Below are 15,848 nucleotides of genomic sequence, written 5' to 3'. Positions count from 1 at the left end.
TTCACCTCTTACTGTTTGTACCCAGGGCCAAACCAGAAGTTATCGGGCCAAAGGAAGTCCTCCTGGGAAGTCAGTACCAGGCTGACCAAACAGGTTTGAGAAATTGAGGACACTGTCCCAACTCATCTGTCCTGGCACACATGAGACAAACTCAATATGAAAAGCTAGATCTATGCAAATGACAAAGTGTAGGGTACACAAGAAAGCTACTAGTGCACTAAAAATAAGATTTGCTTTACATGACGCTCCAGAGAAACCTTCTGTGCCTGTACTCTCCAAAACAAGAGTGGCTTCTAAACGCACCTACAAATTGAGCTGGGGTGAGGAGAATGCATCAGCGAACAATCTGGCACCTTCCTCCAACAGGGCTGAGTGGACAAGCTCCAAGCTAGGATATCCAAAGCCCCTGGGCCACATCTGGCCAGGTCCTCACCTAACCGTGATGTGCTGTATCTAGAGATTAGAGAAGAGGACCCTGCCCGGGATGTAGCCTTTCCCAGCTTTGGCGTGCCTGATATCTCACTGTAATTTCTTTTACAAGTCAAAAAACAAGCTTCCTTCCCGCTTTCTGTGTGACTGGCTTCAGTTTAATGAGCCACTGGAGCCAGTTTTGTAGGCATGCCTCTTTCCGCAGAGGGATGTCAATGAACGTTTAATTCCAGCAGCCGACTGCATGGCCCACTAGGTTGCTACGTTTTAAAATGTGGTCCACAGATCCTCAGCGTCAGAATCCCCCAGGATGCCTGTTACCAAGTCTCAGTCCTCGGCCCCTCCCCAGACCCACTCAATAAGAAACTCAAGGAGTATAACCTCGGAGGATCCCATGTACGCTACACTTGAGCACCAATACACCACTCAGATAAATCCTGTTCACAGCTGTGCCCACAGGATCTAGCAGGAAAACCAGAACGTGGCAGGAACTCAATGATGAACTGCTACTTAGTCAGCCACTTAGTTTTGAGGAGCTCTGGTCCATTTGCTAGGGCAACTCCTCAGCCCCAAAGCTAACAGTTACTGGGCACTCTCTGCGTGCCAAGCCCTGTATCAGAAACTTCTGCGTACTCAGTTCCACTGCACCCACAGCCCCGACAGATCCGTGCGTCCCCATTTTACGACTCACACTGAGGTTCTTGCAGGCTCTCAGCTCCCAGGGCTCCTGAGGGGAGAACAGACTGAGCCCTTTGACTTGGCCTTTCCTCTAAAGCACTTGGGCTTTCCCATTACGATGGGGCCTTGTCCCTCGCAGGACAGGACCTGAAGTGTCGGGACACTCTAACTTCCCATGACCACTGGGGCAGGTACTGTTTTGCCTCCAAAGCCCCTGGCAGCCACCCTGCAGGGGCCCCAGCAATTTTCTGCCTTTTGAGGAAACAGTGCTAATGCTTGTACCAGGCTTGTATATCCATTTGCTCAATTAAACTTTTTTTAAAACCCACTCTCTGCCATTGCTGTATATAAAAGAGAGTTTGCTTACTTGCAAAATCAGCACGAGTGAATCTTTCCCTCCCCTAGAACCTCCCTGCTCCCTGTTAGAGAAACAGTTAGCACCATGCCTACTGATGGCTTTTCCACACAATTCCTCAGGTTTCCTCTGCTCTCCGCACTACATCTGCCTGGCCTACGAGGAGCACAGCCAGCCAAAGGAAAGCCACAGAGGTGGTCTGCTCTGCGGGGAGATGTGCATTCCAAACAGGACAGAGAGGAAGAGGGTCTAGAGAGGTTGCTGGACAGCCACAAGGGGCCCACGGAACACACAGGGGAGGCATGCTCTAGTGAAAGCAAACACGGGTCCCGTCATCACACAAGCACAGGGCAGCCAACATCTCTCTCAGAACTTAGTACTTGAGTGAGAAAGGGATTTTGGGGTTTTCTTTCTTTCTTTTCTTTCTTTTTTTCTCTTTACTGCCGGGAGCAGACATTCAGGAAGGCTGTGAGGAAGGGGATCTAGCAAGCTTACGGTACTCGAAACAGCTCCCGTGAGGCCAGGCTCCGAGATTCTGCGGAGGCCCTCGGGGACCGGAGGGACCAGCGGAGGCGGTGGTGAGAAGGATGGCGGTGTCTGGCTAACGGGGGGGAGGGAGCCAGGAGTGCTGGCTGGCTGGCTGTGGTGAGACCGCCTCTGCAGATGAGGGGGAATGAAATCGTCTAGAGTCGGCAAGGTCAGAGGTGAGCCGGCAGGGACGGCCGCCGGGACCGGGGGGCCGTGGGGCCCCAGAGATGCTGGAGGTCTGTCAGTGCCTTCGTGCCCTCTGTCAGTGTTAACCAGGTAGAGAGGGACAACTATTACCTCAGGCTGGGCTGGGCTGGAGGAAGTGGCATCCTGTAGGAAATAAGGGGGTCATTACGTAAAGGGGTACAGCAGGGAAGAAGGAATTCCATATTTAAACAGCTGAGAGCGGACATGCAGTGATGTACGCTGAGAAACATTTAATCAGTGCCCTTTCCTCAGAGTACACGAGACAGTCAGTGCTAGCCAGTTGGCCTCCTGACACTATGACACAGAGGGAACCCCATCCAAGTTTACTTTCCACCCATCTATTTTTGAGTCCTTTAACACTTGAGAAAAAGAGAACAACAGAACAGGCAGGCAGGCTGTGTTTAACCCCAAAACTGCTTGCAGAGCCTGAAAGCTTGGGAGTAAATACAGTCTCTTTGGCACCTTGTTACAAAACACATGTAACAGAATAGTTCACCATATTATTAGTCTCCGGATTCTAGGCTCCAGCATACTTACGTATTTATAGAAAAGAGAGGCGGGGAGACACAGGGAGGACTGTGCTGAGATGCTGAGACAGAAGGGTTTGCGCCTCAAGCTGCAACACCGTTCACGGGGGAAAGGAGGTAGGGCGGCCCAGAAAACAAACAAGCTGCTCGCATGAGTTTTCGAAAGAGACGGTGTAGGAGACACACAAACATTCCTAGTTCCTTGCCTTGGCTGGATAACAGGGCTGCAAAAGGTAAGGTTCTTTTCTCTTCCGGTTTTCGGGATCAGAGGTAACCTGGGGGCCTAGCACAGGTGGTCTCACTGCGTCTGCTGATGAAGGCCGAGTCCCCGGGGAAGGACTCTCGCCATGGCTAATGGCATCCTTACGGATGGCAGAGAATAGCTTGGGAGGGCCAGGAGAAGGAGCAGAGGGTGGCTTCCCCGCGCCGGCTGTGCAGGAGGCAATGCTGGGAGCCCGTGCTCGAGTGCCCGCAGCTTCCAAGGGAGTGCCTTTGTCTGGGTCACGTGCAACACCAGAGAGGTTTGCCGATGCCACGGGGCGAATGTTACGGGATAAACAAGGTACATATAAGCTGCTGACCTTTTTATTCCCAACTGCCTCATGACGTGGGTTAGAGCTCACATTCTCTCTATAAACTGTCCTGGCAGCTGCACAGCACTGCTGGGGGTGGGACCAAGCACTGGGGAGCGTGGAACCCGGAAGTGAGGGCCCAGGACACAGCACACCTCCGGGCGCTGATCTGGCTGCCAGGGGGACCGAGACGGGCCGGGGTCGTGAGGGGCTCTGCTGGCTGGGGGTGCCGGGTGGGCCGTATGGCTTTGGTGAGCTCAGGTAAAGGGAGTCCTTGAAGGAACTGCGGGTGCCGGGGGGCTGCCATGCAAAGCAGTCCTCTTGAGGGAGAGGAGGGCACGCGGGAGAGAGGACCTTTGGTAGTATTTTTAAGACAATAAAAAGAAAGAAAGAGGAGGGGAAATGGAAAGAAGGATGACCATTAGAAACAGCACAACACGACCTGAAGAAAAAACAACTCTGGACACGTTTTTAAGCAAATCCTCAGCTTAGACTCCTCATGGCCCGCACATTTTTCCTTGCGGTAAAGCCAAGGACTGACTCCTACTCACCTGGAGAGGCAGGCCTGACTCTCCTTTACATCACAGGGAGGCTGAGCTCAGCCCAGGTGCTAAGTCAGGTTGACACGAGTCCTGGGTTGACCTGTACCGTCTGAGACCTCCTGACCCAAGAAGGGTGCCCAAGGGTTAAACGCCAGAGGAAGAAGCCCCAGCGGCCCCAGCTTTCTCCAGACCTCAAAGATTTTCCTCTTTGTACCTTCAGCTTTAAAAGTTTAAGTTCCCTCCAACTCGACTGTCTTCCATTCCCTCCGGAAACGGACAACTGGAAGAATCATCCTCAGTTGTTCACAGGAGGCAGTCGTCTTAATTGAGTCACTAAGATTTAGCATCAGTTCCATAAGCATAACAAATTAAAACTCACCAAGAAGAGAATGCTAGCTAAGGACTTAGAATCCGCACGTCTTGTCTCAGAGGAAACAATGTGATGGAACTAATTATTAGAAGGAAGACAGGCATGAGGTTAAAAGCATGCAGTCTCCCATTTTTGACGCACCCAGAACAAAGAGACCAGGCAATGAAGCATCTGACTGGCTTGGACTGTGCCTGTTCACCAAATTCCAGACCATTCCTCATTCCCACCCGGCCCACCAGGCACAGACAATCCTACAGGGGGTGATCAGTCTCAGGCTCATGGTTTAAGCCCAAAGCTCTGGTTCCAGGCTCAGAGCTAGAAAACTGTAGTTCCCACCTCATGCCCTCTCCCTCAACACAGCCCCTCGCTCCTCCCTGGGTCTCAGCGAGGCAGAGGGTCAGGAAATGGGGTAAATCTCCAGATGGTCCTCATTTCAAGGACAGCCGCCTGTCAGCCTGTGGCTCAACTTGGAATCAAGTAAGATACGTTTATTTTCCTAATGTTATGGACTGGATGTGTGACCCCTCAGATTCTTAAGCTGAACCCCTAACCCCAAGTGGTGGCATTTGGAGATGGGGCCTGTGGGTGGTAATTAGGGTTAGATGAGGTCATGAGGGTGGGACCCCATGATGGGATAGGGGTCCTTATAAGAAGAGGAAGAGAGACCAGAGCTCTGTCTTTCCACCAGGTGAGGACACAGTGAGAAGGCAGGTGTCTACATGACAGGAAGAGAGCCCTAACCAGGAACCTAACAGGCTGGCACCTTGATCTTGGACTTCCCAGCCTCCAGAGCTGTGAGAAAAAAATGTCTGTTGATTAAATCACCTGTCTTTGATACTTTCTTACAGCAGCATAAGACACCTAGATTTTCTTCACTGGCCCCTCTCTTTAAAGATAGCCCAGTATGAGAAGAAAATGAGAACCTTCCGCTAAATTGCACAGGTAAAGTACATTAGAGTTTGGTTGATAAATGGCAAATGGATTGTGACCCCAAACTGGGAGGGTGCAAGGGTATGGGCCTATTTTATTTTTATTTTTTGTGGAGTGCAGGCAGCAAGGGGGAAGGGATGCTAGTGAGGGTAAATAAGTGAGAATAAAGTATGAGTCTGGACTAGAATATTAACCCAGAGACAGTAAACAACCCATCCCTCAGCAAGCTAGGTTAACTTGATGCCTGTCCTTTCCACAGGGTGCCCAGGACACTGCCAGTGGAAAAATACAAAATGTATCTTCAGTCATTAGTAGGAGCAAAACCATCCAGATGTACTCTCGGTTTCAGTGAACTTAGGCTGGAGGTTGGGGTGTACTCACAGACTAAAACGATGCTCTCCAGAAACAAAACACTTGACCAAGCACGCGCCAAAGGGACCGCGGGTAAGTTGACGATGGTTGCCAGGGAGGTAAGTAAAAGGCAATTTTGAGTTAGGCTCAAATTTACTTTTACTTCGAGCTCAAGTGTCCCACATGTGATTTATTCTTGCCCCAAGATAGAAATCGGTTTCAATGACTTTTTAACTTAATTTGGCTGTGGCCATATAAGGTGCCAGGGCTGCATTATAACAGGCCTGAGCCTTCCCAGGGCTCTGACCCTGTAGAGAGGACGCTTCCCCAGAGTGTTGACAACGCACTCAGAGCCAAGGCCTTCCTGTCCTGGGGCTCCTTTGAGCTCTAGAGAAGGAGGCGGATAGGCACAGTCACTTTACATGTAAGGAACTACTTTCTGTTTTATTGTAAACATTGTGGGAACCATATAGGCAGTTGGCATTCCTCCCCAGCTGGCCACTAATGAAATCCCATTTATCTTTTCAGAAGATGGGGTGGTGACAAAAATGGGGCTGCTTGAAGAATCTGACATGTTCCTAGTATGTACAGTTCCAGAAACTATCAATCCCTGCCTCCACTGGGGATCCCCAAGATGCTGCTGTCAGAGAGGGGAAAGCCCTGATTCCGCGTCACTGCGGGTGAGGAGAGCAGGGCAGCAGGAGGAAAGGCAGACGTGGGAGCATCAGGAGATAGGATTCCCCTCTGGCCCGTGTGTCCTTGGACTCCAACTCAATCCTTAGGAGGGGATGCTAGGCCTGCAGGTGTCTGAGAGCTGTCTTCATCTGTAACCAAGCCAGAGCAGAGAGCAGCCCAGCCCACCTTGGCTTTGTCTAAGCCAGCGTATACTTACAGCTCTGGCAATAGCTACAGAGACAAGAAGTCATTTTTGCATTCAGAAAATGAATCTATGACCTCAAGCCTCTTGAAAGTTGGGTGGCCAATTTTACACTGAATATATAGAGTAACACCTCTACATCAGCAATATGCCAGGTATCTTTTCAGACACCCAGGTAAAAAGAAAATTCCCGGATAGTGACCGATGAGAAAATGCATACACTATTCGTAGCCCACATTACAGGACGATTATCCTTGTTATGAGGTCACCCTTACACACTCCTTGAGGGCAATGTTTACACAGGGATCCAAACACAACAAATGCTCAGTAAAGTTGCTGTAAGTACATGTATTTAAAGGGGATTTTTATTTACTTCACACGCTGTTAAAATTCTCTCTGCAGAAGAGCTATTTAAGCAGCCAAAAGGAATTAGTGAGCTACCCTTCGGGCTAAGTCCCTCATAGTGGAAGAGGATGTGCTTCCACACTTGCCTTGCATTAATCAGAACTATTTCCTACCCTGGATATAGAGCCAACTGTACCCAACCTTGAGAACGCCAAGAAGGAAGTGTGCCTGCCACCAGCAGCAGACTTAGATGCTGGGAAAGGTCTTAGAAACAGGGAAACTATGGCCAGTCGTTTACCAGACAACAGACCTCCCACATCCCGAGTCTAATGAGGACTTCAGGAGGCCAGGCCCATTCACAGCTCCTGGCCCTGACCAGCGGCCCCGCATGCACGTGGCAGTAGCTACAGGAGACAGGCCATGGTAGGGGCGGGGAGGCTGAGTAGTGCTGCCTTGGCACACGATTCAGCAACCTCCTCTAAGCCTGGGAGACAAGGGTCTGCAAAGGGGAAGGAAGGCATCATCTCGGACTTGGTTTCATTCCAGGGACGAGCGCAATTTTATGTCCTCACGAGCAGAACCCAGAGGAATATCGGAGAAGCGGGGGTGGGAACAAGGAAGGCACGTGGATTCCCCAGGCTCCTTGCGAGTTGTGAGAGCATGCGCACAGAAGGCAGGCGGGCGCAGGGAGGTGGACTGCGTAGGGGACACATTTCTGCCGTTTTTGAGCAGCGCAGCTCTTTTTAAAAGAAAGGATTGCTCTGTTCCATGGATATTACTCCGCTCTATTAAAACACTCTTCACAGATTGCCTGAATTAAAACAGGGTCTATTACTTTCGTCAAGATGGCAAAGCAGGGAAGTCCTGGCAGTCCAGTGGTTAGGACCCTCGCTCTCACTGCTCAGGGCCTGAGTTTGATCCCTAGTTGGGGAACTAAAATCCCATAAGCTGCAGAGTGCAGCCAACAGGAAGGGGAAGAAAGAAAGATGAGGAAAACAACGTAGGGGGAAAACTTAAGCAGAATTATTCCTGCTGCAAGTTGTACAACGTGGGGTACACTTTCTTTCGTAGGGTAGCGCTAGGCAGTGTAAAGCCCGCTGTGCTGCCATTCTGACTTCTGCCTGCTCCTAGGCTGCTGGATTCCGCGCTGGCCACAGCTCCCTGATCTTAATCTGTAAGGACGGAGCTGCTGAAACTCTTACAGCCTCAACACGAGCAAATTAATGAAATAAACACAAGAGTGCAGTCGCCTTCTGAATATTATGCTCTAAAGAGTTTTCATAAAACAGGCTCAGACCTTTTTCCCACCTGGCATTCCCTCTTTCAGAACATTTCCACACACGTTTCAAACCTACGGAATATTGGGCTTATGCTTCTGATACCTGGTACAGACCAGCCTCATCCCATCCATCTGCTTCCCTTGACCTCAACTTCTCCCTAACTCTGGTCCTCCCGGGGCTTTTTCAGAATTGGCCAAAAGTGGGACTCAGAAGCCAGTCCGTCATCCAGCTGGGCGAGCAGGAAGTCACAAGTGCAAAAAGCTAAACGACTCAAGAACAGTCCCCACCCCGCCCTGGGCGCCCACCTACCTGAGGCTTGTCCGAAGGAAGGTTGGGATGCACACTTCGGTAGCCCTTGGCAACGAGTGGAGAGGGCTGGGCGTTTCCATTGGCATCAGCATTGGAAGGAAGCCTCCACTCATCTGAGAGATGAAAAAAAGAAGAAACCCCTCACTCACAGGAACACTCCCTGGTTCTCCTCTTAATTGAAGGGTTCCCCTCTAATTGAAGGGTTCCTGGTGGAAGGCAGGGACAGAAAGGATGCAAGAGAAATCATACCTGCTGAGGAATTCTCTGATTCCAGAACTACATGTGGCGCACAGAGGATGAAAACAAGAAGGGGGGAAAACAGAAATGGTTACGTTTGCAGGAAACAAGCACGTACTGCACAGAAAGACGAAACTCCAGCACTCCGTTGCCTGACACAAAATGCCCTCAGTCACGATGGTCTAATTACCATAGGAACCCACTCTAAACCATGATGTGCTCACAGGCGCTGACCTTTGAAAACACAAGGCTCACATTCACAGTAATGAAGAAACAATTGTTCTTGACATTCTTATTTTACAGACAAAAAGGCCACAGAACTCTCCTGTCCAGTCCTGACTCACTAACTTGCATTCCCCTTTTATAAGCCTGACGTGGGCCCAGAATGACCTCTCCTCATCAGCAGCCTGGGCTAATTAACAGACCCGGAGAGGGAGACATCGATAAGCACTTTTTCCATGGCTGTTGGTGCTGCGCAAAGGGGAGAACATGATTTAAGCCCCAAGGTATCTGCTGTGATAAGGGCTTTTTTTCCTCCCTGCCTGCCTTTCTTCTTTCCATTAAACGAGCTACATAAAGATTTCAAAATCTAATCACCCTGAGTTTTCATCATACTACAAGGCACCCTTGTCCCCCTTCAGCCAGCTACCACCCTGCCCTCCATCTATTGCCTGGAGCAGCTCAGAGACCCTAAACCTCTCTTAACCTGACCAGCACATGAGGCAGGACGGCGCAGTGGTCACAAGCTTGGCTGGGAAGGCAGCTGGACCTCAATTCAAATCCTGGCTCCTCCACCTATGGGCTCTGTGGCCCTGGGCAAGTTATAAGCCTCAGTTTTCCCACATGAAAAATAGGGGTAACGATATGCCTGCTTCATACGTGTTGTTTTAAGAATTAAAAGATATAATGCATGAGAGATGCTTAGAACAGTGCCTGGCAGAGCTCAGCAACGTTTGTTATTTACCACCATCTTCTGCATCATTTCTTGTCTCTATTCTCTATCTTCCATGTAGCCCAGGGGTTAGCAAACCTTTTCTGTAAAGGGCCAGTTAGCAAATACTTTAGGCTTTGACGGCCACATGGGCTCAGTCACAACTATTCAACTCTGCTGTTGTAGCACAAAAGCAGCCGCAAACAATATCAAGTGAACGAGGGTGGCTGTGTTCCAATAAACCTTTATTTGTGGAAACTAGAGTTTGAATTTCATGTAATTTTCACACAGCACATTCTTTTTCTTTCAACCCTTAAAATATAAAAACCCAGATGCAAGAAAAAAGCGTCCTCATGCTTTCTGTCCAATTGTGGCAGCCCAGATTGAAGAGGGTAATTTCTTCAGAAGTAACCTTGTGAACAGTAAACCAAAGCCTGCTTTATTCCAAAGAAGAATTTGAGTTTACAAGAAATGTATTGGAAAATTATTCCCCTACACGCTTACCTTCTGATTGATTCCACTTTTAAAAGCGTAAGAGCTAAGTCTAATTAAAGACAAGCCAAAAAATATTAAACACACACACACACACACACACACACACACACACACACCCCATCCCTTGTTAAAGGGATGTACAAAAATAAGCATAGGCCAGATTAGGCCCAAGCGCCACAGTTTGCCAACCCCTCATGGAGCCAGTCCCTTAATTTCCTCCTCCTCTCTGGTTGCCTCCTTATCTCACCCTATATAAAGAGGGGAATAAAGCACTGCAGCTCTCACAGCCCAAGGCTCCATTTCAATGTGGCTTCCTCAGGGATCAGAGATGGGCTTTCTGGATCGAACGTCTTTCTAAGTGCCAGACGCTGTTGGCCACTTTTGCATATATTTAGTATTTAATTCAGTGTACACAAGTCTGTGAGGTAGGTAATCACTCTGCTTCATGGATGAAAAAAACAGAGAGGTCAATTGACTGGCCCAAAGTCACACAGCCAGGAAGTGATAAAGCAGTCAGCCCAGGTCTCCAGAATCAAGTGCAGCACTCTGTCCAGCCCCCACGGCCACCAACCCTGCCATCTGCCACAAAGCAGAGCCTACATTCCAGGGAGATGGTGGAAGCCAAAGGGTGTCAGAGCAAAAGGCCAGGCGGGGGAAAAGGTTTCACGTGATTTGCATCCATGTACAGCAGTCTATCTGCATCGGAGCCACCAGGAGTGCTTGTTAAAACGCAGATCGCAGGGCCCCATCCCCAGAGTTTTTGACTCAGAGGAGAAGTGAGGCTTGAGAATTTGTATTTCTAACATGTCTCCAGGTTATAGTAAGGCTGCTGGTCCATAACCCAAAGCTCACTTTGAGAATCAATGACATACTAACGTACACTCAAAAACATCCTTACTCTGGGAAACCGTATCCATTTTTGCAAATTCCGTCCTCCTCTTAAATGAGCTTTTTATAACCTGTTTCAGTTGCACATTCTTTTAGCAGGGTGGCTCTCACATTTCTGCCACTCCCTTAGGGACAATTCCTAGATATCTGTCTTCTTGTCCCAACCACATGGCTGGGAAATTTACAGGACTTGGTTTTTACTCACATTACTGCGATGTACCAGCTCGTGCCATCAAGGACAAGCTGTTGATCGCCCTAAATTTCACTGTTTCCATCTATAAAATATAATCCTTACCCCACATACACCGCACAGGGCTGCTGAGGTCAGGTACGTGACGTGTCCTAAAAGTGACCGTTTCGAAAAAATTTTTACTGGAGTAGAGCTGATTCACAATGTTGTGTTAGTTTCTGCTGTAGAGCCAGGTGAACCAGTTATACATATACTTATTTCCACTCTTTTTCAGGTTCTTTTCCCATATACCTCATTACAGAGTATTGAGAAGACTTCCTTGTGCTATATAGCAGGAAAAGTGACCATTTTGACACTCACTAGTGCATCCATGCAGATCCTGGCCCCGAGATTTCCTTGCACCCACAGGCCTTCAGGTACCAGCTGCCACACTATGAAAATGTTTCTCCTTCCTCCCCTGCATCTATCACTTTTACTATCTCATCTTCCTTCCTAGGTTATTTCTAGTCCGGCTTTGTCAAGTCATTCTATCAAATTTATTTGATTTACACACACGCACTAAATGTCAATAGGTTCTCTTAAAAATTATTTTTATGCAGCAGGTTCTCATTAGTTACCTATTTTATACCTGTTAGTGTATACATGTCAATCCCAATCTCCCAGTTCATCCCACCCCCCCGGCCCCGCTTCCCCCACCTTGGTGTCCATACGTTTGTTCTCTATGTCAACAGGTTCTGATGAGAGGCTATCAATAAAGGATGTGAACTTTGTACATGGATGTGGAAGCATGTTATTTTGTCTGCTCTTTGGCTGGGTTGGTTCTATTCAGGTGATGTTGGCACACAGACGTGTCGTGGAAAGCTGAGGTGAGTCTGTTCCTCCCAAACCCTTAGGTATCATAAAGGGACTGTCACTGTGGAATCAGACAGCCTAGTTTGAATCCTGTTTTGCTCACTGCATATCCTGCAGCAAAGGACATAGCCTCATCTGTGAAATGAGAAATTTTCTCTCTCGTCATAAGGACTAAGTGGAAGTGTGTGGCATAAGGTATGTGCTTAGTAAGATCGGGACCCAAAGCATAAGGGGAAAAACATTTCCCAGACACAGCAATTGGAGCAGTTGACTCTGCCATTTGATAAATAGCCTTAAGAACACAATATCCTCGGGAATGAACCCACTTTCTCTTCTCATTCCAAGTCTTTAAAACTGTTCCCCTTACCCTGTCCCCAAAAAGGCAGTTCCCAGGACTCCTCAGAACATTCCTTTCTTATTTACAAGAGCTGCATTTCTAACGTTTCATCCTCCTTCATCTGTTACCTACTCTTCTGAACCTTGAAGGTTGGTAGCAGCCCAGGGCCATTTGTGTCTGAGGGTGGCAGGTGAAATTTTATGTACATGATCATCAATTATTAACTCTTGGTTAGGGAGACTGTCAAAATGCTTCTCTCAATAAATGTTAGCTCAGAGCTCCCGTGATGGAGGAGGGCCTTGGAAAGCTGGGTCCCTCAGGAGGTTTTGCAGCCCTGAGGAGACCAAACCTTTCCATGAGAAGTTTAATTTATTTTGCCTTATCTTTTTCTCCATCTATTCTTTTCTTTTTTGTGGTACGCGGGCCTCTCACTGTTGTGGCCTCTCCCGTTGCGGAGCACAGGCTCCGGACGTGCAGGCTCAGCGGCCATGGCTCACGGGCCCAGCCGCTCCGCGGCATGTGGGATCTTCCCGGACTGGGGCACGAACCCGTGTCCCCTGCATCGGCAGGCGGACTCTCAACCACTGCGCCACTAGGGAAGCCCCATCTATTCTTTATATACAATCTTTTCTGGCCTGTGGCCACAGCTTACTTATTTTCCTTTATCTCACTCTGTGCTAATTTCATTTTGGTCTGTTGTAAGCTTGTTTTGCTGATCACTTCTTGGGATCTCAGGACACTTTTCATTGAGTTAGATCTGTGTTTCCTGGTAGAGAATCCACGAGTTAGAGGAAAGGTGTTAAAAGTGGGTCTAAGAGCGTTCCATACCTTGTTTAACTTTTATTCATGCTGTGTGGTAAAGAATTTACTCTTCCCCAAAAGGAGGTCTGGCCTTTGCCCTCTGGCTTCCAGGAGTTAATCTCTAAGCCCTTGGAATGTCATCCTGATAGGACTGTCTTTGTGCTAAACCAGTACCGTGACTTAGGTTGGGGGCCTTTGCGCTCAACCTCCTAACGGACTGGAGAGTGAGACGAACCACTTGGGCAGTGGATAACACCTATGTAATAGAGCCCCAATGAAAACCATGGACACCACGGCTTGTATGACCTTCATGGTTGGCACTGCTCTGAGCATGTTCTCACACGCAGTGCTGGGAACTAACATGTCCTGACTCCACAGGAGAGGGACCACACCAACTCCATGCTTCCTTCTTTTAGCTGATTTTAATCTGTATCTTCTCCCCGTAATAAACCAGAACTGTGGGTATAACAGCTTTCAATGGGTTCTTTGAGTCCTGCTACCAAATTATCAAACCTGAGAGTGGTTGTGGGAACCCCCTGACCTTGCAGTTGGTGTCACAGTGAGAGTCTTCTCTTGTGGGGACTTCTGCCTCCAACTACTTCTCATTTGGCCCCCTTTTCTCATACGTGAGCTCACGAAAAAGACTCTTAGTTAATGGGGGTAGGGAATGTCTAACTATTTTAATGTCAATTTTCTTATCTTTTTGCTACTGTCATTTCTCGAGAGCAAATGTGAGGAAATGAGTTGACTGCAGGTCCAAGAATCTTTACATGCATAGCTAACTTTGCAGTCAAGAATCAGACAGGAAGGATGGGAGCCAACTGGCACAGAATAAGCTGTAAATGTCGAACTGAACTTTGGCTTTTGAGTCAGAACACAGGGATTGATGGTCTCCATGCCATACCAGAAGGAAGCTTCGTACAGCGCCCACCAGCAGTTCAGGCTCCCTGTCTCCTCTTAAGATCACCGTGACCTGGGGACACAGGTGGAGTCACACCTGAACCAACAGGGCCATTACCCAAACCTGGCCAAGCTATTATACCAGGAAGCAGGAATAAGAGGCCTCTCTTGGAGGCCGGGAATCAGCATTAAGATTACTGTAGCTCTTTCCAGATGGTTCAGATCCCAAAACCTAAGTCTACATTCAGAGATTAGGAGGGTGGTCAGGGATCCAGAGTCAAGCTACCACTGAGGGCAGGAGCCTGGAGGTTGGGTTTAAACTGGGCAACTCTGAGGGCTCCGTCTGTCACTCCACCTCAGAGAGCATCTCCACCCTCCCCATGTTCATTTGGATGCCAATGGCTCCCAAATCCACACCCTGGATTCCAAATTTCCAAATGCCTATTAGAAAATTCCTCCTAGAAGTCCTTCTCTTGCCAAGAAACTCAGCACATCAAGAAGTGGAATCCAACACTCCTTCCAACTCCCCTCATAAATCCAGCATCTCCATGAGCGCCACATCTATTCTCCCAGTCAAGCAGGGAAGGCGCCTTCTGCTCCGCACGGAGCCCTACCTCTCCGCACTCCTTAAACACCGTGCCAAGCCCTGCCATTCCACTCTCCAGATACACTTCTCGCTTGGCCCCTGCTCGTCATTCCCACCACCACCACGCTGGGCCTAGACCCTCACAGCCTCTACGAGAAATTACTGCAAGTCTTTAAGTGGCCTCCTGATCCGCAGAAACTAGAATCGTTTCCATTCAAGAGCACCTTGTACATGCCTGGCTCTGTGCTATATCTTGAGATGGAAGAGTTCACTGCATCCCAGCAACTCTATTAAGGTCATCTCCAGTTTACAGATGGGGAAACTGAAGCTCTCCAAGGTTAACTTGCCCATATTACCAAGACAGTAAGTGGTACAGCTGAGCCTTGAGAGAGGACTGTGTGACTTGAGAGCGAGACCACCTCTCACAGGGTAAGGGAGCTGGAGCAAGGACTGGAAATAGGGGCCACCTCTGAAATGCAGGTGTCAAGGGGCCATATGGGGAAAGAAATCAGGCCACAGGTGCTGGGCAGTAACATGAGACCGAAGCTTCCAGTTCAGGCAGATGATCAGCAACTTGGAGATCTACAGGGATGGAGGAATGTGGTAAAGCCAGGGAGCAATGCAGAGAGGAGACAGCCAGAGCAGCTGGGGCACAGATGCTGGCCCTGGTGGCAGGGGAGAGACCTGGACGCTATCTGACACCCACTATCTGTGAAGATGCTGGGAAAAGGAAGCACGCCCAGTCCTTGTCAAGAGCCAAGCAAGGCTCCCTGCCTCACACTTGGGCTCCCAGTCCAGGCTAGCACAGCTGCCGTCAAACGCTGCCGGAAACTGTTTCCATGAGGCTGGTCAAGTCTCAGAGGCCTGGTGGGGGCCAGCAAGTTGTCATCCAGAGGCTCAGATGGAGGGAGCAGGCAGGGATGAGGAGGGCTGGGGAGCCACACGGACCCAGCCAGAGTCAAGGGCCAGCAGGATGCTGGCCAATGGCCAGGAGGGTAAGAGAACAAGATCCCTGGTTCTGAGTGTCCCACCTCTGGAGGTGCATCCTCTTTTATCTGCACCTCCAGTGTTAACTCATTCCAGCCTGCTGTTCACCTAATCAGTGTAATTTCCCCCCACTCCTACTCAACCCCAGCTTGTTCCTTTCCACCCAAACTGGCCTAGTGTACAATCCTGAATGTGTCCCCAGTGAATAGGCTTCTGTTTGTGTCAGGTTAATTCCCAAACTTCCCAAGTTCACAGAGCATTCTGGAACTAGAAAGGCTTGAAAACCATCTTTCCCAAGTCCCTCATACTTCATACGTGCTTCAGAGGTGTGACATACGTGTGGT

At 49.1% G+C, this 15,848-nt stretch overlaps 1 protein-coding gene across 49 annotated transcripts in view; it reads right to left on the bottom strand.

Annotated features, from left to right (window-relative positions):
• Nucleotides 1–15,848, bottom strand: part of SORBS1 (sorbin and SH3 domain containing 1) — a 240,550-nt gene that overhangs the window by 91,704 nt on the left and 132,998 nt on the right. For 24 of the 49 annotated variants that reach the window (XM_060286519.1, XM_060286530.1, XM_060286536.1 and 21 more), the window contains 3 exons: nucleotides 8,550–8,576; nucleotides 8,301–8,413; nucleotides 1,958–2,320 (listed from right to left, as the gene is read on the bottom strand). In XM_060286519.1, the coding sequence (XP_060142502.1) occupies nucleotides 1,958–2,320; nucleotides 8,301–8,413; nucleotides 8,550–8,576 (503 nt within the window). The remainder of the gene's footprint in view (nucleotides 1–1,957; nucleotides 2,321–8,300; nucleotides 8,414–8,549; nucleotides 8,577–15,848) is intronic. The other 25 variants (XM_060286558.1, XM_060286566.1, XM_060286563.1 and 22 more) reach the window with 3 other exon arrangements.

Source organism: Globicephala melas, chromosome 16 (assembly GCF_963455315.2).
Source record: "Globicephala melas chromosome 16, mGloMel1.2, whole genome shotgun sequence".
NCBI classification, from domain to species: Eukaryota; Metazoa; Chordata; class Mammalia; order Artiodactyla; family Delphinidae; genus Globicephala; species Globicephala melas.
The sequence above is the reverse complement of the archived record's forward strand: the minus strand, read 5'-3'. Positions and strand labels throughout refer to the sequence as shown.